The sequence below is a fragment of the Dipodomys ordii genome, unplaced genomic scaffold (assembly GCF_000151885.1).
Source record: "Dipodomys ordii isolate 6190 unplaced genomic scaffold, Dord_2.0 Scaffold14, whole genome shotgun sequence".
Lineage (NCBI taxonomy): Eukaryota > Metazoa > Chordata > Mammalia > Rodentia > Heteromyidae > Dipodomys > Dipodomys ordii.
In genome coordinates, this window is record NW_012267230.1 from 5,944,172 (window position 1) to 5,969,279 (window position 25,108).

The 25,108-nt window shown below is 53.9% G+C and overlaps 3 protein-coding genes across 4 annotated transcripts in view; 2 read left to right on the forward strand and 1 right to left on the reverse strand.

Moving 5' to 3' along the window:
• Setd1a (SET domain containing 1A) overlaps positions 1-8,205 on the forward strand; it is a 26,028-nt gene extending 17,823 nt beyond the window's left edge. For both annotated transcript variants that reach the window (XM_013011692.1, XM_013011691.1), the window contains exons 13-18: positions 3,216-4,268; positions 4,680-4,852; positions 4,959-5,069; positions 5,198-5,317; positions 7,167-7,304; positions 7,390-8,205. In XM_013011692.1, the coding sequence (XP_012867146.1) occupies positions 3,216-4,268; positions 4,680-4,852; positions 4,959-5,069; positions 5,198-5,317; positions 7,167-7,304; positions 7,390-7,563 (1,769 nt within the window). In that variant the 3' untranslated portion in view covers positions 7,564-8,205. The remainder of the gene's footprint in view (positions 1-3,215; positions 4,269-4,679; positions 4,853-4,958; positions 5,070-5,197; positions 5,318-7,166; positions 7,305-7,389) is intronic.
• A 531-nt stretch (positions 8,206-8,736) lies between these two features.
• On the forward strand, positions 8,737-12,806 carry Hsd3b7 (hydroxy-delta-5-steroid dehydrogenase, 3 beta- and steroid delta-isomerase 7). The gene is made up of 7 exons (XM_013011405.1): positions 8,737-8,792; positions 9,035-9,277; positions 9,501-9,656; positions 9,892-10,000; positions 10,315-10,414; positions 10,752-10,914; positions 12,059-12,806. Exons 2-7 carry the CDS (start codon positions 9,112-9,114, stop codon positions 12,472-12,474), a joined length of 1,110 nt encoding a protein of 369 aa, XP_012866859.1. The 5' UTR covers positions 8,737-8,792; positions 9,035-9,111; the 3' UTR covers positions 12,475-12,806.
• Positions 12,807-16,524: 3,718 nt separating this feature from the next.
• Stx1b (syntaxin 1B) overlaps positions 16,525-25,108 on the reverse strand; it is a 34,542-nt gene continuing 25,958 nt past the window's right edge. The window contains exons 4-9 of the mRNA XM_013011462.1: positions 21,239-21,312; positions 20,828-20,936; positions 20,603-20,676; positions 17,431-17,568; positions 17,220-17,330; positions 16,525-16,949 (exon numbers count right to left, since the gene is read on the reverse strand). Coding sequence (XP_012866916.1) covers positions 16,869-16,949; positions 17,220-17,330; positions 17,431-17,568; positions 20,603-20,676; positions 20,828-20,936; positions 21,239-21,312 — 587 coding nt within the window. The 3' untranslated portion in view covers positions 16,525-16,868. The remainder of the gene's footprint in view (positions 16,950-17,219; positions 17,331-17,430; positions 17,569-20,602; positions 20,677-20,827; positions 20,937-21,238; positions 21,313-25,108) is intronic.

A 25,108-nucleotide genomic window follows, 5' to 3' on the forward strand; every position in this document is an offset into this window, starting at 1 on the left:
AGGCCCAGAGTTCAGGCCCACGACTGGACCCCCCCCCAAAAAAAAAGAAAAAGAAAAAAAAGAACGTGACTAAACATCCTTATTACGTGTGTGTGTGTGTGTGTGTTGAAGACAGTTCTTTGCTCTTTACCAAATAAGAAAACAGAAAGTGGTGCTGTGGCTCAAGTGGTAGAGCACTAGCTTTGAGCTGAAGATTCAGGAACAGTACCCAGGCCCAGAGTTCAAGCCCCATGACCAACAAAAAAGGGGAAAAAAGAGAGAATGAGAAAACAAAGCAAGGAAACCTGAGTCACAAAGGGCTAGGTGGTCCTGTGGTAGGAATCTGGGTAAAGGCTTCGAAGGGCAGCAGCCCACACTTAGCTCCAGACAAAGTATGGCTCTTGGTAGCAGGAACCCACTTAAAGGCTGAGTATCTAGTGGCAGGAACCCATTTTAGCCAGATTAAGTATGGAAAGGGATTCACAGGGCTAGGTACCAGTGCACCCATCTTTAATCCTAGCCACTCAGGAAGCTGAAATCTGAGGATCTTAGTACAGAGTCAAAGAGACTCATCTCCAGTTACCCAGCAAAAAGCCAGAAGTAGAGCTGTGGCCCAAGTAGTAGAAGTCGTAGGGCATTAATTTTGAGCAAAAAAGCTTAAGAACAGTGCCCAGGCCCTGTGTTAAACCAGGACCTGCCCATGTACACACAGACACAAAAAGGGATATACAGGACATAGCCAGGTGCTAGAACCCAAAAGCAGGAACCAGAACATCTTTCAGCTTTGCCTTATTCTGAGCTGATGCATTATTTTCTCCTTGTGCAGATGGGATTCCTCTGCTTCTCTATTCAGCATAGGGTCACTGCCAAGTGGCAGACCTACCCATTCCTATCTCCATGGGCTTTTTTTTTTTTTGGTTGATTGTAGGGCTTAAACTCAGATCCTGGGCACTATCCTTGAACTTTTTTGCTTAAGGCTATTGCTCTACCACTCTGAGCCACAATTCTACTTCAGGTTTCTGGTAATTAATTGGAGAGGAGTCTCAAGGACTTTTCTGTCTGAGCTGGCTTCGAACCACAATCCTCAGATCTCAGCCTCCTGAGTAGTATTACAAGGGTGAGCCACCAGCACCTGGCCCTGTCTTAGTTCTTATTACTAGAAAGTTGTTGATTGGGCTGGTTAGGTGACCATCTTAGTCCTGTCAGTTAGTGATGGCCCTGGAAGAAAGGAGTAGCCATGTAGTAGGAATTAACCTTTTGGCGCCTTTGTAGATCCTAGGTAGTCGAGAACACTTTTTCTTCTCCTGGGGTGGGTGGGTGGTGAGGTAGTGCTGGAATGTGAACTCAAGACTTCTCGCTTGCTAAGCAGGAACTCCTTATCCTTAGCACCATTATGCCACACTTCCATCCGTTGCCTTTTTTTTTTTTTGCCAGTCCTGGGGCTTGAAGTCAGGGCCTGGGCACTGTCCCTGAGCTTTTTACTCAAGGCTAGCACTCTACCACTTGAGCCACAGCCCACTTCTGGCTTTTTCTGTTCATGTGGTGCTCAGGAATCGAACCCAGGGCTTCATGCATGCTAGGCAAGCACTTTATCACTGAGCTGCATTCCCAGCCCTCGAAAACATTTTTATGTAGTCTGGCCTTCAACTGCAATCCCAATGGGTCTCAACTTCCCAATTAGCTAGGATTATGAGCATGAACCATTAGCCCCTGGCTCATTCATTGACAGGTGTATCTTCAGTGAATGGGGTTCCTCAGTGAATGGGGTGAGCAGGCAGGGAGTGAAGGGAAATTTGTGTGGAGAAGCTAAGTAGGGAGGGAAATTGATTCTGGCGGTTAGGAACATGCACAGTGGGAGAGGCTGTCCCAACATGGTAGAAAGGAGGTGAGAGGACTCATAGCAAGCAATTAGATGGGCCTGGGCTGGGTGCCTGGGGCCTCACTGGCTTCCAAGTTTGGGCTGCTGCTGCCTGAGATTCCTGTGCTATCCAGAGCCTTGTACACAGCAGCCTGTTCAGCTCAAGGTGTTGGTTGAGACGGGACTGATTGATCACTGGCTGCCTGGCCTAGCCTGGGTTCTGGCTGCCGTTTAGTTTGAGTGGCAGCACCAGACGAGAAGTCACTAAGTTCGTAGAGGCCCAGGGCAGAGCAGAGCAGCAGATAAGAGCATGAATTCAACCCCAGTTACCTGAATGTTGTTGCTCTGCTACTTGCCAGGTGTGTGGCATTGGGCCAGTTATTTTTCTCTGTGCCTCAGTTTCCTCTGTGTGAGGTAGGATTGATAGGAGTACAGTGTGGATTCAGTGTACGTCAGGGACACACGCATGTGGCTGTTACTCGGCTGTGGCCAAAGCTAACTGTAAGATGCGAGCCACCAGCTTTCTGGAGAGCCAGCCAGGCTGGACAGTGGTGGTGGCCTTGAGCTGGAGTATCAGAGGGCAAAGGAGCAAAGAAACGCCATACTCCTTGTCCTGGGGGCTGAGCTGGGGAGGCTAATGAGATTCAAAGCAGCACCCCTCAGAGACAGTGTGTCCCTTGTCTAATCTGCCACTCGTCCCTTAGATTTCAGCTTCCACCTTGGCCTCTTGATGCACGGTGTCTTCTGCCCCCCTCCCTCCTAGGGCAAATCCCCAGTCATTCAGCTTTTTACATTGAGTTTTTTTCACCTCACTGCCCCAGAGAATATTGTTACTGGGTAAAGTGGTGGATATCTTAGTTTAATCTGGCTAATTGGATCTTCAGAGAATTTGCAGTGGACAAAAAGTGGTCTTGGCCTGTGTGCCTAGCTGTCCCCTGTGAGTCTGTTTCTGCCAGTCTTGGTTTAAAAAAAAAGGCCATTGAGTCTGGGTGCTTGTGAGGAGCCTTCCTCCACCATCTTCCAGCGGCTCCACGTTTGATCTGAGTGGTCTTTTCCTGTTGGACTTGAGCTCTGTGAGGACATCAGAAGCGTTTTTGCCCAGTAGTTGTCCCCATACCTGACATATTTGGGGTTTGATGGGCCTCTTGACCAGATGGGTGTGTGCAGGTACAGCTTTCCGTCCTGTCCAGGGAGCTTGAGGGCAGACGGGGGTGGGGGTGGGGTGGGGTGGGGGGGCTGTGAGGCAGACACTGAGGGAAAATGTGTAGCCTATGGCTGCCCCGCCCCACCCAGGCCTCCTGGCCCTGGTGATCACGTCTGATAAGGTTGAGCCTGCCCGCTAACCCTCCTCCCTTTGCCCGTGTGCTTTCTTCCCCAGGTCCCACGGAGGAACCACCTCCCAGTGTGCCCCTGCCTCCCCCAGAGCCCCCAACAGGCGCCCCGGGCCCCACTCCCCGCCCGGATGAGCGCCCCTCTTCTCCTATTCCCCTCCTCCCCCCTCCCAAGAAGCGCCGGAAAACTGTTTCCTTCTCGGCCACGGAGGAGGTGCCGGCCCCAGAGCCTCCCCCAGCCGCCCCCCCACAAGCCAAGTCTCCCGGCCCAGTCTCCCGCAAAGTCCCCCGGGGTGTGGAGCGGACCATTCGCAACCTGCCCCTGGACCATGCGTCTCTGGTCAAGAGTTGGCCTGAGGAGGTATCCCGAGGGGGCCGGGGCCGGGCAGGAGGCCGAGGCCGGCCCGCCGAGGAAGAAGAGGCTGAGCCAGGGACGGAAGTAGACCTGGCTGTGCTGGCCGACCTGGCCCTGACGCCTGCCCGGCGCGGCCTGGCCGCCTTGCCTCCCGGGGACGACTCGGAGGCCACAGAGACGTCCGATGAGGCAGAGCGCTCCAGCCCCCTGCTCAGCCACATCCTCCTGGAGCACAACTACGCCCTGGCTGTGAAGCCCACCCCTGCCGTGCCGGCCCCCCGGCCCCCGGAGCCAGTGCCTGCCCCTGCCGCGCTCTTCAGCTCCCCCGCCGACGAGGTCCTGGAGGCCCCCGAGGTGGTGGTGGCTGAGGCAGAGGAGCCCAAGCAGCAGCCACAGCTGCAGCAGCAGTCAGAGGAGAGGGAGGAAGAGGAGGAGGAGGAGGAGGAGTCCGAGTCCTCAGAGAGCAGCAGCAGCAGCAGCAGCAGTGATGGCGAGGGCGCTGTGCGGCGGCGCAGCCTGCGCTCCCACGCCCGGCGCCGCCGGCCGCCGCTGCCCCCGCCCCCGCCCCCGCCCCCGTCCTTCGAGCCCCGCAGCGAGTTCGAGCAGATGACCATCCTCTATGATATTTGGAACTCAGGCCTGGACTTGGAAGACATGAGCTACCTGCGGCTCACCTACGAGCGGCTGCTGCAGCAGACAAGCGGGGCTGACTGGCTGAACGACACCCACTGGGTCCATCACACAAATATCCTGAGCCCCAGAATATGGCCTTCCTGTACAGGAAAGCAACCACGGGCTGCGGCAGGGGGGCCTGGGGCGGGGGGAACGTCCTCATTAGCAGGGTGGCCCGTCCTTCTCGGGTCTTGCCTGGCACTGCGCTCACTTCCCTCTCCAGCTGTGGGCCTCAGTGCGCTGCATCTAGCCAGAGGTCTCTCCTCTGGCTGCCCAGCCTGCCTCTCTCCGCTTCGTTCCTTTTGTGCCTCAGTTTTCCTGGCAGAAGAGGCGGGGTCTGAGTGGACTCCTCCCACCTGCTGCCCCCCTGCATCAGACATGCTTACCTGCTCCCACCAACACCACCTCCGTGCGCTGGGGCTGAGGTGGCTAGACAGGAGCGGGCCCCAGGGAGCCACCTGTTCTCTTCCTTAACGCCCTGCACTCACCAACCTGAACACTCCAAAGCGCAAGCGGCGGCCCCAGGATGGGCCCCGAGAGCACCAGACCGGCTCGGCGCGCAGCGAGGGCTACTACCCCATCAGCAAGAGGGAGAAGGACAAGTACCTGGATGTGTGCCCCGTCTCGGCTCGGCAGCTGGAAGGCGTGGACACGCAGGTGGGGCCCTGCCCCAACTCCAGGCCCATCCCATGGGGTCTTTCTCTTTCTCCTCCCCCCCCCCTTCCCTCCATCACTCACCTCCTCCCTATCCTGCTTCTCACAGGGGACTAACCGTGTGCTTTCCGAGCGCCGCTCTGAACAGCGGCGGCTGCTCAGTGCTATCGGCACCTCGGCCATCATGGACAGTGATCTGCTAAAGCTCAACCAGCTCAAGGTGAGGAGTGGGACCTGGGCCCGGGAGGAGGCGCTGCTCCTAAGGGAGGGGGGAACCAATCCTGAGACCCCCATGGTGGGTGGCAAGATGGGAGGCCTCTAGCAGTACTGTCTGCTCTCTGTCCCCAGTTCCGAAAGAAGAAGCTCCGCTTTGGCCGGAGCCGGATCCATGAGTGGGGCCTGTTTGCCATGGAGCCCATTGCAGCTGATGAGATGGTCATCGAGTACGTGGGCCAGAACATCCGCCAGGTGAGGCCACGCGGTGTGGCAGGCTGGCAGGCAGGCTAGTTCCCATGAAGCCAATCAGCCCTCACCAGCCTCACCAGCTCCGGGACTTAGCCAGTGAAACCGGTGTCCTTACAATAATAGGTACCCAGCACCCAAGATATTAGTAGTCCAGCAGGAAACATGATTGAGACTTTCCCTTTAAAAATGGGAATTGCTGGGCGCTGGTGGTTCACACCTATAATCCTAGCTACTCGGGAGGCTGAGATCTGAGGATTGAGGTCCAAAGCCCAGGCGGAAAAGTACATGAGACTCACCTAAGATAGGAGGTTGAAAGCCAGCCCAGGCAGAAGCGTCTGTGAGATTGTTCTCTCCAACCAGCTACCAAAATCCTCAAAGTCTGAAGTGGTAGAGGTGATCTTGAACAAAAAAAAACTAAGGACAGTTCCCGGGCTGGCTTGAGTTCAAGCCCTAATACCGGGACACACACCCTCCCACACAAAACAACAATAACCACAACAACAACAAAACCAGGGGGAATGAGGGAACATTGGCAAGTAATAGCAGAAAAGAATGGTGCTTGACTCAGGTTTGGCACACCAAGATGGTGTCTTAGCTGCACGAGGAGGAGGATTTTCCAGGCCTTGGGTCAGGAATGTGCTCCTGATTTTGGAAAAACATCTACTAAGGTTTGACAGTAGTGTGTCCTAGGAGGGCAAGGGGGTTAGGTAGCATGTCAGAGAGCTGAAGGTCCATGGTGGTGCTGTGGGGGGTGGGGGGGGCCTCCTTTCTCCTCGGATCCATATTGGGACTGTGGTAAGAAGGGCTCTGGAAGCTACGCCGCAGAGGGCTTTGGGAGTTAAACCTGGCTTTGCTGTGAGGAGTGCACTAGTTAGCTAGTGCTTGAACACTGGTACCAGTGCCTGGCTGTGGCAGAAATCCAGGTCAGGTAAGGGTGGTCTGGCCTGTGCAGCAGAGGCGACAGGAGTTTGGCGTCTGGGTAGCTAGCCAGTGAGCTGACTGGAGGGTGATGGATGAAGGAGTTGAGTCCCTTTCTCAGGCCGCCATTTGCCACTAGGAGTCCGAAGCCCAGTGGGATGGGCGCAAGATGATGAAGAGGACAGGGCAGCCCTGTGGGTTGTAGGCGCTGCACATCCGGGCATGACGCCCAGCAGCTCCAGTGAGGTGGCCTTTGGCCACAGATGGAGATTTGGGAGGAGCTGACTGGCAGCCAGAGCTCTGGAAGGGGTGAGGTCACCCACGGAAAAAGGCAGAACGCTCTTGGTCCTATTTTTTTTTTTTATGCCAGTCCCAGGGCTTGAACTCAGGACCTGGGCTCTGTCCTTGAGCTTCTTTTGCTCAAGGCTAGCACTGTTACCACTTGCCACAGTGCCACTTTTGGCTTTTTCTGTGTATGTGGTACTGAGGAATGGAACCCAGGGCTTCATGCATCTACCACTGAGCCACCTTACCAGCCCATGGTTCTATTTCTTCCACAAAGCCAGGGGTCCTGATGTGCATGACCTGCACTGCCCCAGCCAGCTGCCCAAAGGGGCTTGCTGGGGGGAGGATTGTAGGAGAGGAGATGAAGCAGGGTTCTGTTCGTGAAGTGACACTGTCATTTCACAAACTGCGCCAGTCCCACAGCAGATGGAGGTTCTGCAGCCGCCAGGCAGGCGCTCTAGGAGAGGCCAGTTCCGTTTGGTCTGGAGTCCTCTTGCCAGTACCTTAGGCGGAGGCCAGCTGCAGGCCCAGCCTGCTCATGTAGACCCTAGAGCCCGCAGCCTTTCTGCAGGGGCTGTGGGGTCTGGCCTAGGTCCATGTGGAAACTGAGGCCAGAAATTCAAGACTTCTGTGCCTCTCGCCCTCCCAGATGGTGGCGGACATGCGGGAGAAGCGCTATGTGCAGGAGGGCATCGGCAGCAGCTATCTGTTCCGTGTGGACCACGACACCATCATTGATGCCACCAAATGTGGTAACCTGGCCAGGTTCATCAACCACTGCTGCACGGTGCGCTGGGGACTGGGCTGGGGAGGGGCAGGGCAAGGGGGGGGGGGGAGAAGGGCAGCCACCACTCACACCTCTGCTCCTGCAGCCCAACTGCTACGCCAAGGTGATCACCATCGAGTCTCAGAAGAAGATCGTGATTTACTCGAAGCAGCCCATCGGCGTGGATGAGGAGATCACCTATGACTACAAGTTCCCGCTGGAGGACAACAAGATCCCGTGTCTGTGCGGCACTGAGAGCTGCCGGGGCTCCCTCAACTGAGGTGGGCAGGACTGGTGCCCACACCCCTATTTATTCCCCCTTGGTGCCCTGAGCTCCCAGCACCCCAGCCTTAGTGGGCTCCCAGGGCCCACCTGACCCCCGTGTCCGTCTACATGTGGGGGTTATGGGCCCCGAGCCCAGCAAGGGAGCCTCAGTTCCTCCCTCCCCGTCACCCCTGCCCACCCTCCCAGGCCCCTCATTTTTTTCTTTGCGGAGAAGAAGCTGTAAATGTTTTGTAGCTGCCAGCAGCTGTTTCCTGTGGAAACCTGGGGTGCCGGCCTGTACAGATCCTGTTCTTGGGGGCTGCACAGCTCTCATGCTTTGTGTTAATGGGGACTTCCCCTTGTGCCCTGCGTGCACCCCTCCCCAGTTTCGGGGTCTCTAGGGGCAGTGGCCATGTTCTCCCCGGGGGGGCCCTGCGGCCCCCTTCCTGGGGACTCCGTGCCTGCAACCCTGCCTCATCTTCTGTTCCTGCCAGACCCTGTGGGTTACCCTCCCACCCTGGCTTCTGGGGGCTCCGGCTCAGCCAGGCCAGGATGGTGGGGGGTGGGCCCTTCTTGTTGGGCTGGATTGTACATATGTTAATAGCGCAAACCCAACGCCACATTTTTATAATTGTGATTAAACTTTATTGTACAAAAAGGCCTCGGTCGTTATCTTTGGGGTGAGGATGGGGGTTGAGGACATGGCGGATCAAGAAAAGGAGGGAAAATGGGTGGTCTCGTTTGCAGTGGGTAGGAGGAGCCCACAGGCAAGAGCCCAGATTTGCAGACCAACACCACTGCTCTGTAACAGCCATGCCGGGAATCCCCCACCAAGGCCAGCCAGAGTTAGGCCAAGGTCAGGCCTGCCTTCCCTTCCCAACACCACAGCTGCTGCTGGGCCTCCAGCCCCTTGGGAAATCTAGCAGGAGGGAAGGACTGAGGTCATGCAGCGGGAATGAGGTTGCCCTGCTGCCTTCATCCTGTGACCCCCAAATCCTCCAGCACCCCACCCAGCAGGCTCTGGCTCCAATCTTCAGAGAGCTCTGGGTCCACGAGGGGGCGCCCTGTGGCAGGGAGTGTGGGGTAGAAGGGGTGGAGGCTGGACTGAGGGCCGTTCCTGGAATGGGCCCAGAGGGAGGAGGAGGCGGAGGAGGAGCAAGCGGAAGGAAGCTGATGTGACTGGCCGGCCCAGGAGACAGCTCCCTCCCAGTGACCACTTTGGGTTCTCTGGGACAGTGGCCACAGGTACATAGAGCTAATACCAAGGCTCCCCTTGGTCATTCCTCTCCTTCCTCCCCTCCTCCAGCTGTCTGCCTCCCCTGTCCCCACCCTCCTCTTCTACCGCAAACCTTTCTCAGCTACTTTGATCCTGTGAGCAGTGGGTGGGATCGGAGGTCCGATTCAGCCTCTACCCAAATAGGTGAAGGCTGCAGGAACAGCTCTTGTCTCCTCCTCTCTGCCCAAATTTCTGTGCTCTTGTTCTCTAGACCACCTGGCCCCTTCTCGAAATCCACCTGGCTGGGGCATCTGACAATTACAGGTGAGCCAGACTCCGCCTCTGGGCATGGCAGAATCTGCACAGGCCCCGAAGCTGGTGTACCTGGTCACAGGTGGCTGTGGTTTCCTGGGGGAACACATAGTGCGCATGCTGCTGGAACGGGAGCCAAAGCTCCGTGAGCTGCGGATCTTTGACCTGCACCTGAGTCCATGGCTGGAGGAACTGAAGACAGGTGATGGGGGGCGGGGGGTGGTTGAAGTGAGGAGGATGTTTCCCCCATTCCCTCCTAAGCCGGGATGCACCCAACCCCTTGGTGGAAAAGATGATAGCTGTTTACATTTTCCAGTCTACAAGGCTGGGATATATGAGTCATATTGGGAAGTTGTAGCTCCAAGGGTGTTGACCAAAGCCAGCTGATGGCGCCCAGCTGACTTTGCCTTTGCCTTCTCCACCAGGGCCTGTGCAGGTGACTGCTATCCAGGGAGATGTAACCCAGGCCCATGAGGTGGCAGCAGCCGTGGCTGGAGCCCATGTGGTCATCCACACTGCTAGTCTAGTGGACGTGTTTGGGAGAGCCAATCCCAAAACCATCCACGAGGTCAACGTGCAGGGTGAGATGAACCCTGTGTGGCTCTCACATGTGACATTTGGCCTGTTTGTTCTCCGCCCTCTGACTGCTGACCTCTTGTAATTCTCCTGGGACAGCCAGTCCTGTTGATCTAATCCTGCCTCCTGTTACTCCGTCCCACCTGGCCCAGCCTGGATGGTTCTCTTTAGATCTGGGATTGGGTAGGGAAAGATGCCCAGGGCGGAGCCACAGCTGGGCTGCATCCCCTCCTTCCACAGGCACGATGAACGTGATCGAGGCTTGTGTGCAGGCTGGAACACAGTTCCTGGTCTATACAAGTAGCATGGAAGTTGTGGGGCCTAACTTCAAAGGTCATCCCTTCTACAGGTGAGCTGAGGACACCCACCACTCCACTTTAAAAGCCCATGTCTAGCAGCTCATGCCTATAATCCTAGCTACTCAGGAGGCTGAGATCTAAGGATTGTGATTCAAAGCTAGTCTGGGCAGAAAAGTCTGAGACTCTTCATCTCCAATCAACTTGCAGCAAAAAGCTCAAAGTGGAGGTGTGGCTCAAGTGGTAGAGCACCATCCTTGAGTGGGGAAAAACTCAAGAATGGTGCCCAGGCCCCGAGTTCAAACCTCAGCATACATGAACATACACAAAAAGCCCTTTTGCTTTCCATTCTTCCTTCCCCCATTAGGGGCAATGAGGACACCCCATACGAGGCCGCACACACACACCCCTATCCTTGCAGCAAGGCCCTTGCAGAGCGGCTGGTCCTGGAGGCCAACGGAAGGAAGGTGAGACCTTGAGATACCACTTTAAATTGCTGCCAGGCAGAGCCTACCCCCAAACTTGTGTCCATCATGGGGTTCAGAGAGGGAGCCCGGCCCTAGGTCCTAACCATTTCTTTCTTTTGTCGGTCGTGGGGCCTGAACTCTGGGCCTGGGCGCTGTCCCTCAGCTCTTCAGCTCAAGGCTATGCTCTATCACTTGAGCCACAGTGCCACTTCGGGCTTTTTCTGCTTATGTGCTGCTGAGGAATCAAACCCAGGGCCTCATGCATGCAAGACAAGCACTCTACCACTGAGCCACCTTCCCAGGCCTGGTCCTGACCGTTTCTGACTTTTGTTCCCAGGTCCGTGGAGGGATGCCTCTGGTGACGTGTGCTCTGCGTCCCACGGGCATCTACGGTGAAGGCCATCAGATCATGAGGGATTTCTATCATCAAGGCCTGCGCCTGGGGGGTCGGCTCTTCAGGACCATCCCAGCCTCTGTGGAACATGGCCGGGTCTATGTGGGTAAGGAGTAGGCTCAGCAGCTTGTGTGTTTCTGTGTGAGTATGTGTGTTCATGTTCATGTACTGGGGCTTCAACAGAGGGCTTGAATACTGTCCCTAAGCTTTTCTGCTCAGAGCATTCTGGCACTTAAGCCATACCTCCATTTCCAGCTTTTGCTGGTGAACTGGGAGGCAGGAAAGCTGGTTAATTCAAGAGTCACAAACTTTTCTGTCTCGGCTGGCTTGGAACTGCAACCTTCAGATCTCAGCCTCCTGAGTAGCTAGGATTACAAGTATGAGCCATCAGTACCTGGCTGGGCTTAGCAGGTTGGCTTTGTTGTTGCTGTGTGCTAGTCCGGGCCTTGCTGCTCTCCTTTTTTGCTCTAGGCTAGCACTTTAGAGCTTGAGCCACAGCTCCACTTCTGGCTTTTTGGTTGGTTAAATGGAGATAAGAGTGTCTCATGTATTTTCCTGCCGGAGGGGCTCAGCAGTTTATGAGAATCTAAGAACAATGCAGAAAAACCTGCTCTGGAAATGGACAGGAATCATGGGTTCTAAAAGGAACAGTGTGTATCCTGGCTGGGGGGGGAGGGGGGAAAGAGTAGTAGATCACGATTATGGGATGCCATCTGCTTGGGCCACAGAGGAAAGAGGATCTATCTAGGTTGGGAAGACTGACATCAAAAGCCATAGACTGGGATTGTGGCTTAGTGGTAGAGTGCTTGCCTAGCATGCATGAAACCCTGGGTTCCATTCCTCAGTACCACATACACAGAAAAAGCCAGAAGTGGTGCTGTGGCATAAGTAGTAGAGTGCTAGCCTTAAACACATAGAGGCTCAGGGACAGAGCCCAGGCCCTGAGTTCAAGCCCCAGGACTGGCAAAAAAAAAGCAAAATCCAAAAACCAAAAAAGCCCACCATAGGCTAGAACAGAGAAAAATGCAACCCCAGGACCTGAGCACAGTTCTAGGTTACCTTGGAGAACAAGTAGCTTCAAAGGCTGGGAGGGAGGGCAGGGGAGGGCAAAGCAGCCTCTTCCAGGCCATAGCACGAGGTGGACAGGATCTCAGCATCACTGCATGGGCTGACCCAGGAGAACAACGTCCACACAGTGGCAGGGCACACCAATGGTCACCGTGCTACCCCATCCCTATTCCCATTGGCAGGCAACGTGGCGTGGATGCACGTCCTGGTTGCCCGAGAACTACCGCCAAGAGCCCCACTCATGGGTGGCCAAGTCTATTTCTGCTATGACAAGTCACCCTATAAGAGCTACGAGGACTTCAACATGGAATTCCTGGGCCCCTGCGGACTGCGGCTGGTAGGCACCCGCCCACTGTTGCCCTATTGGCTGCTCTTCATCTTGGCCACCCTCAACGCCCTGCTCCAGTACCTTCTACGCCCACTGTTGCTGTACACACCCCTGTTGAACCCCTACACACTGGCTGTGGCCAACACCACCTTCACTGTCAGCACCAACAAGGCACAGCGCCATTTTGGCTATGAGCCTTTGTTCTCATGGGAAGATAGCCGGAGACGCACCATTCGCTGGGTGCAAACCATAAAGGGTTCAGTTCAATGACAGCAGGTCTGGGCTCTGGTGGCCATCACGTTCTGGCCACCTGAGTCCTCACATGGATGGAGAGAGTGACTGTGTTACAGGAGCTCAGGGCCCTGGTACCCGACTGGCCAACTCAGAGTCCTCTCTCTGCAGTGGAAGACCACGAGGCTGCCAGGAGTCTGTACTTTGCTACCTCTGAGTTCTAGGACAGGGCTGGGGACAAACAGCATCTTCCCTCTTAGCCTAGGCTTGCTGGGTGGTTGCAGGGAACTGGATCCTAAATGATATCATGACTCCATCGCAAGTGTGGTTTTCTGAGCATAAAATGGCTGAGGTTCCACAGGCTTTGTGCTGATCTTTTTTTTTGTCGGTCGTGGGGCTTGAACTCTGGGCCTGGGTGCTGTCCCTTAGCTCTTCAGCTCAAGGCGAGCGCTCTACCACTTGAGCTACAGCACCACTTCCAGTTTTCTGGTGGTTTATTGGAGATAGGAGTCTCACGGTCTCTCCTGCCCAGGCTGGCTTTGGACCTGGATCTTCAGATCTCAGCCTCCTGAGTAGCTAGGATTACAGGCGTGAGCCACCAGCACCCGGCTTTATGCTGATCTTCTGACATATAGGTGCCATCTTTAGGCTTGGATACAGAGGGAAGAGGATACTTTGTCCCTCTCAGGAAAATTATAGTCCCCTTATTTTTGAAATGATCACCTTTAGATTTTTTTTTACAAAGGCCCCTCATAGAAAAGCTAGGGAAATGAGTATATTACTCTTTTCTTTCTTCATGTGTGTGTGTGTGTGTGTATTTGCCAATACTGAGGCTTGGACTTTGGACCTAGGCACCATCCCTTAGTCTTTTTGCTCCAGGCTAGCACTCTACCAATTGAGTCATATGAGTCATACCTCTAGTTGTAATCGATGCCTCTTCACCTAAATGCAGCTTTTGCAATCATGTTAGCAGTCTGCCCACAGGGTTCCAGTAGTGCTGTACCTAGCCAAGGGCTAGATTAAAATCCTTTTCCAAGCACGTGTCCATCTGTCAGTCCAGCTCCTCTGCCCACCCTTCCCCACGGTGGCGCGGCCCGGGTGGGGACCGAAGGAAGTGAGCACACGGCAGGCCCGCTGTTGGATTGGTTGCTATTTCTCCCGTCCCAGGGGGCCCAACCCGGCCCAGGGTGGGGTTGGGGGGCGGGGCTCTGGGGACAGGACATGCAGGGCTGGGTGGGGGGGCAGAATTTCCTGTATTTGATCCATTTGCAACTTGGTCACCAATAGAGAGAAATGAGACTGAGGGCTAACACGAGAGGGCGGCCAGGCCCTGGGTCCCCAGCCAGGCCCTAGGAGTCCTGTCGCCTCTAGGGAGGGGGTGGGGAGTAGGGAAAGAGCTCTAGAAACCCAATAGAGAAACAAGAGAAAGGGGGCAAAGGGCTCATGTCAGCAAACACGGCTACATCACGTGACACGCCAGCGACACAGAAACACACGCCAACGCACACGGCTGCACAGCAGGGCAAAGGGGCGGGTGTTGGCGGGGAGAAGGGAGCCGGGGAGGGGCGCCCATCTTGTCCTCTGCAGGGCGGGCTGGTGGGAGGGGGAGGGCAGGGTGAATGCATAGAACACATTATATGGACACGCTCAAGGCGTGGCGAGAGCGTGCATTGCCCCCACGGGCTCATGGGATGGACACGCAGTGTGCTTTGTGAGAGGCAAGGGGGGGGAGCAGGAGCTCTGGCCAGGCTGGACCACCCCTGGGGCACACACGGGCTTGATGGCTGGGGGTGCATGGAGGATGGGCAACACACACTTGTCTGGGGAACATGCGTAAGACACCATTCTAGGACACAGGTGATACACGGCGCCACCAAGCAAGCCCACGACACAGCCCCTCAGCCCCTTAGCCACTTGAGGCCCAGAGGTGGCCGACTATCGGCCTGATGCTACTCAAGAAGGACAGGAGCTTCCAAAACGCCTGGGCCTGGTAGCAGGGAGGAAGGACGGGGCTGGATGCTAGGGCCTGCTCTGATGTCTCCAAAGATGAGGGCAGGAAGGCTTGCAGTCAGACTCCAGGTGGACTTCCTGTCCTGCAGAAGGGTGTTCTAGAAATGGGCAGCAGGTTCATCTTCTCAAGTCAGGCGACCTGGGGGCTACATACAGGTGGCCACACTGACACACAAAGGCCAAAGTGGGCGGGATCCAGCCAGCCAGCCAGGGGAAGAGATTGGCTGTCTGATTGGCTGAGATCGACCCTAGGAGGTCACATTTGCATGGTCTTTCTCGCGCGCGCACACACACACACACACGTACACATATACATGCACACGCACTTCACATGATGTGGGAATCTGGTGAGAAGGGCCTGCACACACATCCCAAGTTCATTATTCAGCCCACACGCATGCTCATACTCAGGGCAAGGCACACTGTGTACCTGTGTGTTCATTGTACGTGTTCCAGGCCCATGGGGGTGGTCTTGTGTGTGTGTGTGTGTGTGTGTGTGTGTGTGTATGTGTACTGACAATGGGGCTTGAACTCCAGGCTCAGGTGACATCCCTTAGCCTTTTTTCCCCCTCAAGGTTGGAAGCTCTCTGACTTGATCCACAGCTCCACTTCCGGTTTTCTGGTGGTACCTTGGAGATAAAAGTCTCACAGACTTCCAAGTGGCTTTGAACTGCGATCCTCAGCTCTCAGCCTCCTGACTAGCTAGGATGATAGGCATGTGTCACTGGTGCCTGCCAGCAGGGGATGGTCCTAACACTGTCCTTTCTCCCATGTACCTCAAATCTGCCAGCACAGACAATCTACAAGCTATAAACACACACGTGACCCTCCCCACCCCCTCTTCGCTTACCATCAGAGGCTGGGCCTGCATCCCATCCTCCAGTGAGAACCCTGATTTCTCCTAGGTGCTGGCAGGCTGGAGGTAGGACGGGAGAGCTCCCTGTCTTACCATCTGTCTGAGGAAGTCTTTGGCATTTCACCTCCCCAGCAATAGCTCAGTGTTCCCACCAGGAGACCATGACACAGGCACTTTGCCATAGCGGGCTTGAGTATCCCCGTGTGTGTGTGTGTGTGTGTGTGTGTGTGTGTGTGTGTGTGTGTTTGCCTGGCTGGGGACACCTCTGAGGGACTGCCTCAGCCTTGTCACCTGTGAGCATACAGAGATGTGCCAGCTGTCACAGGTTCCAGCCTGTCCTTGGGCAGAGACCCAGAGAAAGATAAAGGTCTGGGCCCGTGTGCCCAGGAGTCCTGAGGTGGCAGGGCAGGAAGCTACCATTGCGCAATGTTTCATGCAGCTGTCTGGGAGGCCATACTAGATAATGGTCAGCGGCGATGGGGACAGAGGAAGGGACAAATCAACCCAAAGAAGCCATCCTGGACTGGGCATGTTCTAGAGAAATGTATCTGTGAGTGTATGTGTGTGTGTTTCACTAGGCAGAAAGCCCCTTACCATACACACGTGTGCATGCGCACACACATGCTCACGCAGCTGTACTCTAGGTAGCAGAGAAATAACGGGCATCTGGAAGTGGTGCTGTGGCTCAAGTGGTAGAGCGCTCGCTGAAGAGCTGCAGAGCTGAGGGACAGCGCCCAGGCCCAGAGTTCAGGCCCCACGACCGACAAAAATAAATAAAAGGCATCTGTGCCCACACAAAGCCAATGTGCAATCCAGTGGGAGGGGGCTCCTGTCAACACTTGGGGCATGCGCACACATGCACACACACTCTCCTTCCCTTCTCCAGGACATGGAGTAATTCCCTAAGTGATCAAGCGGTCATGTGGGGGTGGGAGGGGTGCCACAGCCTTCGTCTCTGAGCCTCCCTGGCTCCTGAGAGGATGTGGACATGTGTGCACACATTTCCCGCCCCATTCACAACACACGAGGGCGGAGATGGAAAGATGGCTGTTGTCATCAAACACAAAATGCCCACAGATCTATGACTACGCACACACACACACACACACACGCACACGCACACATACACACACACCTATGCGTGGAAAACGGGGGGGGGGGTGTCGCTACATGGTTAAACTCGGCCAATCTACCTGGCAACCAGGGTGGAGAGAGGAGACTGGAGGTAGGGGGAGGGGAGAGGTGTGATCTGGTGGGGGGGAGGGGTCTACACACACATCTACACATGTACACACACGCTGGGGTGTCCACACGTCTCAAGCATGTGCCGGCGGCATGCATGTTGGTGTGCATGTGTGATCACGCCTGCTGCTATCTACGTGCGGGGTGGGGCGGGGTGGGGGACAGTCCATGGCAGGGGGGGTCTGCCTGGGAAGTGGAGGGGGGTGGGGCTGCCTGGGTCTGTTTTCAGGGAGAGCTTGGAGCAGGGGGATGGAGTGGGAAGGTGGTGGGGGTATTGCTCCCGATGTGAAGGGGGGAGGATCTGGGAGAGAGAAGGGCAGGGGGACTACAAGCCCAGCGTCCCCCCAATGGATGACGCCAAGACCACCCCCAGCACCACACAGCAAATGATGATCATGATTTTCTTCTGCAGACAGAAAGAGAGATGAGACAGAGACAGAGTGATAGAGAGAGAGGGCAAGACAAACCAACAGACCAACAGATGGGGAGAGATAGGGGTGTGGGGTGTAAGAAAAAAAGAAGGGAGGGAAAACAGAGAAAAACAGAGTCAGAGGCAGAGATAAGGCCTGCTCCCAACTGCATCACCACCGCAGCCCTGGCCTACTCCCAGCCCCGCCCACCGTCCTCCTGGCTGGCCCCCAAACCCCATCTGGCCATGAGAGTACCCCCTGCTCACCCTCCGGGCCTTGCTCTGATATTTCACAGCTTTCTTGGTGTCAGACACGGCTCGCTCTACATAGTCCACGGAATGTTCCACGTTGTACTCGATACGGTCAATCATCTCTCCCTGGAGACAGAGGTGCGTGAGGCCTAGCTCTGGCAGTCTGATGGAGGCTGGATGGGGGTGGTCGCCGCCCCCCCACCATGGAGTGGTAGAGCCCACCTACCTGGCTTTCCACGAGCATCGCCATGTCCACAAACATGTCGTGCAGCTCTCGGATGCTGGTTTCCAGTTTGATGATCTCATTGTGTCTCGTCTCGATCTCATTTAGGGCCTGCTTTGTCATCTGGGAGTCCATTTTGATCTAGGATGATAAAAGCAGAGAGTAAGGGCTGTGTCTTCAGCCGTCAGTGTGTCTGGATTCAAATCCTCGTGTCCTTTCCTAGCAAAATTCGGAACCACTCTAGGACTCCATTTGCCCCTCCCTCCCCCAATAGAAAATTCAAGACCCTAGCAGGGTCCATCTCAAGTGCTATAGTGAAAAATCACAGGAGGCTGGGAATGTGGCTTAGTGGTAGAGGGTTTGCTTAGCATGCACTGGGTTCGACTTCTCAGTACCACATACACAGAAAAAACTGGACGTGATGATGTGGCTCAAGTGGTAGAGTGCTAGCCTTGAGCAATAGAAGCTCAGAGACCGTGCCCAGGCCCTGAGTTCAAGCCCCAGGACTGGCAAAAAGAAAAAAAAAATCATACCAGTTTGGAAGAACGCCTGGTACTAAAGGGAAGTTTGCTAAATTACAGGAAATGAAATTTGGCGGGAACCCACCACCTCTGTCTGCCCCAGGACAGCCAGCACACACACCAGGGAAGCTAAGGAAAGAGAGATGGGCAGAGGCAGACGGGGCGGTGGAGGGGACACTGCAGGTGGGAAAGGAGCAAGCTAAGGAGACTCAGAAGAGAAGGTCATGTGCCCACAAGTCACCCAGAGCCTGCATGAGATGAGGCAGGAGATAAAAATCACCACTCAACTTACAGTTGGATCCCTCAGACCCCAGACTCCTGGCCTGAACCAGGCATTCACTTCCTATTTACTCTAAAGCCGCCAGGACTCGCCATTATCACAGGCTTCACACCTTTGACAATCAATGTAACACTGGGCCATTCTTCCTTTCTTTTTTTTTGGGGGGGGGGAGGTCGGTCGTGGGGCTTGAACTCTGGGCCTGGGAGCTGTCCTCAACTCTTTAGCTCAAGGCAAGCGCTCTACCACTTGAGCCACTGTGCCACTTCCAGTTTTCTGGTGGTGAATTGGAGATGAGAATCTCATGGATTTTTCTGCCCAGGCTGGCTTTGAACCTCGATCTTCAGATTTTAGCCTCCTGAGTAGCTAGGATTATAGGCGTGAGCCACAGACACCTTTCTTTCTTTCTTCCTTCCTTCCTTCCTTCCTTTCTTTCTTTCATTGTGAGGCAGGTCCTGGGGCTTGAACTCAGGGCCTGGATACCGTCCTGAGATTTTGTGCTCAGAGCCATGTCTCTATTTCTGGCTTTTTGGTGGTTAATTGGACATAAGAGTCTCACAAACTTTCCTGCCCGGGCTGGCTTTGAACTGTGATCCTCAGATCTCAGCCTCCTGAGTAGTTAGGATTACAGGGGTGTGGCCACCAGCATTCAGCTCCCTGTCATTTTTACCCGTAGACAGCGTGGAGAGAGCTATTTGAGGGTGAAGGATGCCTCTCCTCAGAGATGAATTTGACCAAAGTTAATTCAACAAAGATCAATTATTCAAACAGCAATTTACTGAGATCTATTAAACAATCACAGTACATCCTTTTTTTTTTTTTTTTTTGGTGCTAGTACTGGGGCTTACGCTTGGTGCCAGCTCAAGGCTAATGCTCCATCACTTGAGCCACACCTCCACTTCTGGCTTGTGCTGGTTGATAGGAAACAAGGGTCTCATGGATTATTTGGTCCAGGCTGGCTTTGGACCTGGATCTTCAGATCTCAGCCCTTGAATAGCTAAGATTTAAGTATGATTCACTAGTGCCTGGCTTCACAGCTTTTTTTTTTTTTTTTTGTCAGTTGTGGGGCTTGAACTCTGGGCCTGAGCGCTGTCCTTCAGCTCTACCACTTGAGCTACAGCACCACTTCTGACTTTCCTGCCCAGGCTGGTTTTGAACGGTGATCCTCAGATCTCAGCCTCCTGAGTATCTAGGATTAAAGATGTGAGCCACCCAGCTCACCCACCCTTTTTGTTGGTTAACTGGAATTAATAGTCTCGTCGACTTTCCTGCTTGGGCTGGCTTTAAACCATGATCCTCAGATCTCAGCCTCTTGAGTAGCTAGGATTACAGGTGTAAGCCACCAGTGCTTGGTTTCACTGTGTGTACTTTAAATCTAGTCTAGAATCATTATTCAGAACCACTGAGCCCCCAGAAGCAAAAACAAAGACAGAACTGAATAGGCCAGGGCAAAAGTCCGTTAGGAGAGAGAAGAACTTAGGTTAAGAAAGACCCATCCATCCACATAGAAAAAGATAGAGCAAGGCAGTGGACAATTCTTAAGCAAAACGTGTGTGTGTGTGTGTGTGTGTGTGTGTGTGTGTGTGTTTATCCATTGTGGGACTGGGCGCTGTCCTCAGCTCTTCAGCTCAAGGCGAGAGCTCTTGAGCCACAGTGCCACTTCCGGTTTTTCTGGTGGTTTTATTGGAGATTAGAGTCTCATAAACTTTCTTGCCTGGGCTGGCTTTGAACCATGATCCTCAGATCTCAGCCTCCTGAGTATCCAGGATTACAAGTGTGAGCCACCAGCGCCCAGCAAGCAAAACTAATATATATATTTTTTAATGTAGAGAAATGAGTCATATGGTGAATGATGAATGCTTGGGTGGGAACCATTAGCAGACTTTTTGTTTTGGTGTTCTACACTTGAGGCACACCTCTAGCCTGACTTGTTCTGATGAACTGAAGCTAGAATCCTGTGGATGTCTGCACAGGCTGGTTATAAATGAAGACCCTCCAGATCTCAGCCTGCTGAGCTGGATGATGGGGTGAGCCACCTGCACAGAATTCGGACTCTGAAACCACATTGGACTCAAAATCGTTGGCAGGCAATTTGACCTTTGGGGAGCTTGTTTTTGACGTCTGTGAAATGGGCAGCGCACTGAATGAGCTTGCAAGGAAGAGTAAAATAGGCAAAGGGCTGAGAACACCCTGCTTTCAAGGTCACACGGCTGTTTTGAAGGGCGGGGACTTCCTGTGCTATCCCATGGAATTCCCCACTTCCCGGTCCCAGCTGCCCACGCCTGGCCATTCCAGAGTAGACCTAGGATCTAGGTTCAAGTTGAACCTGAGGAAGTCCCCCAAAGAGGCCCCATCCCACCCCAGGGGGAGGGCTCACATCGTCCGTGAAGATGGCCAGCTTCCCGCTCTCCAACATGTCCTCCAGCTCTTCGTTGGTCGTGGTCCTGCCGGCTGTGGAGAGAAGGGACTCCCTGCTCAGGGGCTGGGCCCATTAGGGAGCCTGCGGTGGTGGGGTGGGGCAGGGCCCGGGGGGGCCCCCTCTCCCACCAGCTTTAGGCCAGGCGCTCCCGGGGAGGGTGGAGGAGACCAGGGGCATACGCACTGATCTCCAGCTGCCGCTGGATCCGGTCCTTGCAGCGGTCTCGGTACTTGGACTGAGTCGCATTATACTCGGTCATTACCTCCACGAACTTCCGGGAGAGTGTTGAGTGCTGGGGGGGGGTGGAGCACAGACAGTGGGTGGGCAGGGGGCAGAGATGCTGGGCAGACTTAGTTTATCACCCCCCCACAAATGCAGCCCATTCCACGCCTGCACCTGCTGCACCTGCCGGAGACCTGAAGATACAGCCAAGGCCCGCCCTTCACCGTAACCCTGCCCACACAAAGCCACGCCCATTTCACTTGGCCACGCCCCGTGTTCTGGCCCCGCCTATCCGCCTGGCCCCGCCCCCAAGCGCTCCAGGCCCAGCTCCTCCCATCTCTTTGCAGGCCCAGTCCAGCCTTCGCCTCCTACCTGGGTCTTGCGGATGCGCAGGTCCGCGGAGGAACGGTTCAGCCCCTCTTCCTGTTCAATGCTTTGCTCAATCGCTGTGGGACAAAGGGCGCAGTGACTGGTGGGAGACCTGGGGCAGGTGGGGTGAGGGGTCTGGGGCACAGGAAAGGCCGACACCCAGAGACAGGCCCTGGGCCTGGGAAGAGATGTCATGAGCATGGGGAGGACGGGCAGTAGAGGAGACAGGGAAAAGGCCAGGCCAGCAGATAAACAAGCAAGTGTATTGGGGGGTGGGGGGGTCCCAGGCAGGTAGCAGGGGAGGTCATCTCATTAGCCAATCCAGAGCTATGCCTCTTTCTTTCTTTCTTTCTTTCTTTCTTTCTTTCTTTCTTTCTTTTTTTTTTGTCGGTCATGGGCACTGTCCCAGAGTTCTTCAGCTCAAGGCAAGTGCTCTACCCTTGAGCCACAGTGCCACTTCTGGTTTTCTGGTGGTTAATTGGAGATAAGAGTCTCATGGACTTTCCTGCTTGGGCTGGCTTTGAACTGTGACCCCCAGATCTCAGCCTCCTGAGTAGCTAGGATTACAGGCATGAACCACCAGACCCAGCTTGGATCTCTAGTTTTCTATGAGTTGGGCCCAGATCACAGTCTTCCTATCTCCTCCTGAGTAACTGGGGTTATAGGCATATACTACTGGAGAGAGGGAAGTGAGGAGGGCCTTCTTTTTTGTTGTTGTTGTTTGTGCTGATACTGGAGCTTGAACTCCTGGCCTGCAAAGCGATCCCTTGTCCTGGAAGTTCATATGTCTAAAAGGTGTCTTGGAAAAGTGAAAAGATGAACTAGAATTCCTGCTTCTGGATCATGCACACCTAATACCACCATTCAGATTTTCTGAAAAAGAGCGTGAGGTACGATCTAATAGAGTTAGATCAGAAAACGTAGCAGAGATGAATCACTCAGCCTGCCTGTTCCAAGGGTCTCTAGGCTATTCCTGAGAACATGGCTTCTCTGAGCTGCTGGCAGCTGCTGTGGGGAGGTATGAGGCTGGCCTACACCCCAAAGATCCCCTGCCAGCAAAAGCAGGCATAGTTAATGAGTGGCGGCTCTGGCCTGAGGATGTGGGGAAAGCAGAGGGATACCTAAGAAGGAAACTCAATGTGCTGGCCTGGCTGAGGCCCTGTTTCAGATGTGGGGCTAGGCCAAGTATGGAGGGAGGAGTCTTCTATGTTGCTTCATTGACTTTTCAGGACAATCCTGAGAATTCTGTGATATCACCTCCTGTTTCAGACTAGAAACTGAGACTCAAATGGGTAAAACAATTCAAAGTCAAGTTCAGCTACCAACTAGAAGAACCAAGGCCTCTCCCCCCTCCCCCTCCTTCTCCCTCTCCCCCTTCTCTCTCTTTCTCCCTCTCCCTTTCCCCCTCCCCCTCCCTCTCCCTCTCCCCCCTCTTTCTCTTTCTCCCTCTCCCTCCCTCTCTCTCTCTCTCTTTCTCCACCATTTGAGCCACCGTTCCATTTCTGGCTTTTTAAGCTGGCTTCAAAACAGGATCCTCATATCTCAGCCTCCTGAGTAGCTAGGATTATAGCCGTGAGCCTCTGGCACCCAGCTGGTTTTCTCTTTTTCTGGACATCTGAATGGTCAGTTTCTTGTATGTGTGTGTGTGTGTATGTATACACGCATGTATGTATGTATATCATAGTTGAACTCAGGGCCTGCACACTGTCTTTGAGCTTTTTCACTTAAGACTAGCACTCTACTACTTTGAGCCACAACACCACTTCTGGTTTTCTGGTGGCTAATTGGAGGTAAGAGTCTCAAGGACTTTCCTGCCTAGGCTAGCTTTGAACTGGGATCCTCAGATCTCAGCCTCCCGAGTAGCTAGGATTACAGGCGTGAGCCACTGGTGACTAGATAATTTATTTATTTTTTATGTGCTTGACTTTATTGTTTTAATGGGTGACTTCCGGGCCTCTTGTTCTGAGAGATTCTCACTCAAGGCTGGTGCTTTACCACTTGAGGTACACTTCCAATTTCAGCTTTTTGGTGGTTAACTCATTTATTTGCCTGGACTGGTGATCCTCAAATCTCAGCTTCCTAAGTAGGTTTGATGGTAGGCATGAACCATTAGAACTTTATTATTTATTTTTGTCAGTTGTGGGGCCTGAACTCTGGGCCTGTGTGCTGTCCCTCAGCTCTTCAGCTCAAGGCTAGTACTCTACCACTTGAGCCACAGAGCCACTTCTGTTTTTTTTCTGCTTATGTGGTGCTGAGGAATTGAACCCAGAGCCTCATGCATACAAGACAAGTGCTCTACCACTGAGCCACCTTCCCTGCCCCTTGACTTTCTTTTTACATATTTAAAAAAATATTTATCTACTATTTATTGTTACTGGGGCTTGACCTCACGACTTCACTCTCTGGGTCTTTACACTCAGGACTGGCACCCTACCACTTGAACTGCACCTCCAGTTTGGCTTTTTTTTTTTTTTCTAGTTAATTGGAGATGGAAACTCTTGGACTTCTGACTAGGCTGGCCTTGAACCTCGATCCTCAGATTTCAACCTCCTGAGTAAGATTACAGGTGTAAGCCACTGGTATCCCCCTTCTTTTTTATTTTAATTTTAGTTAGACTTGAAACAGTCTTGTTATGGAGCCCAGGCTGGCCTTGGACTTGTGGCTCTCAAGTACTGCGATTACAGGCATGCACAAGCACTGCCAAGCCTGGTTTAAACAATCAACTTCTTCCTCAACCCCTTATACAACCTCCATCACCACCAAGTCCTGGGGCTTGAACTCAGAGCCTGGGCACTATCTGTGGGCTTCTTTTACTCAAGGCTAGTGCTCTACCGCTTGAGCCACAGCACCACTTCCAGCTTTTTCTGTTTATATGGAACTGAAGAATCGAACCCACATCTTCATTAAGACTAGGAAAGCACTCGACCACTAAGCCACATTCCCAGACCACAATCAGTTTCTTAAACCACGGTCACTTTCCCTGTGTTCTTTCTGGGTTTATTTGTTTTTTTTTTTTGGGTCCGGTCGTGGGGCTTGAACTCTGGGCCTGGGCGCTGTCCCTCAGCTCTTCAGCTCATGGCTAGCGCTCTACCACTTGAGCCACAGCGCCACTTCTGGCTTTTTGCTTATGTAGTGCTGAGGAATCAAACCCAGGGTCTCATGCATGCAAGGCAAGCACTCTACCACTGAACCACCTTCCCAGCCCCTTTCTGGGTTTATTTGTAACACATGGATCACAGAGATCCTGCATCACAGAGATATATCCTTGGTATCGTCTAGAAAGTATTCAAGGTCAGGGCTAATCAAGTCCAAAGACACTACTGAGCCTAGGGATTTTAAAGCTGTGTGCCAGAAGGAACCTGACTTCTTAGAAGGAACCCAAGGGGGAAGGCAGGCGGGGCAGGGAAGGACTTCCAGTCTCTACTCAGTCAAGAAACCTGACACTTTTTTTTTTTGTTAGTCATGGGGCTTGAACTCTGGGCCTGGACCCTGTCCCTGAGCTCTTCAGCTCAAGCCAAGCGCTCTATCACTTCAGCTACAGCACCACTTCCGGTTTTCTGTTGGTTAACTGGAGATAGCTCACAGTCTTTTCTGCCCGGGCTGGCTTTGAACCACGATCCTCAGATCTCAGCTTCCTGAGTAGCTAGGATTACAGGCGTGAGCCACTGGCACCCGGCAACCGATACTTTTTAAAAAAAAATATAATCTTCGTAAAATTTCACTTGGAGTAAAAGATTTTACTGGGACTGGCAATGTGGCTCAGTGGTAAAGTGCTTGCCTAGCATGCATGAAGCCCTGGGTTCCATTCCTCAGTATCACATACACAGAAAAAGCCAGAAGTGGCACTGTGGCTCAAGTGGTAGAGTGCTAGCC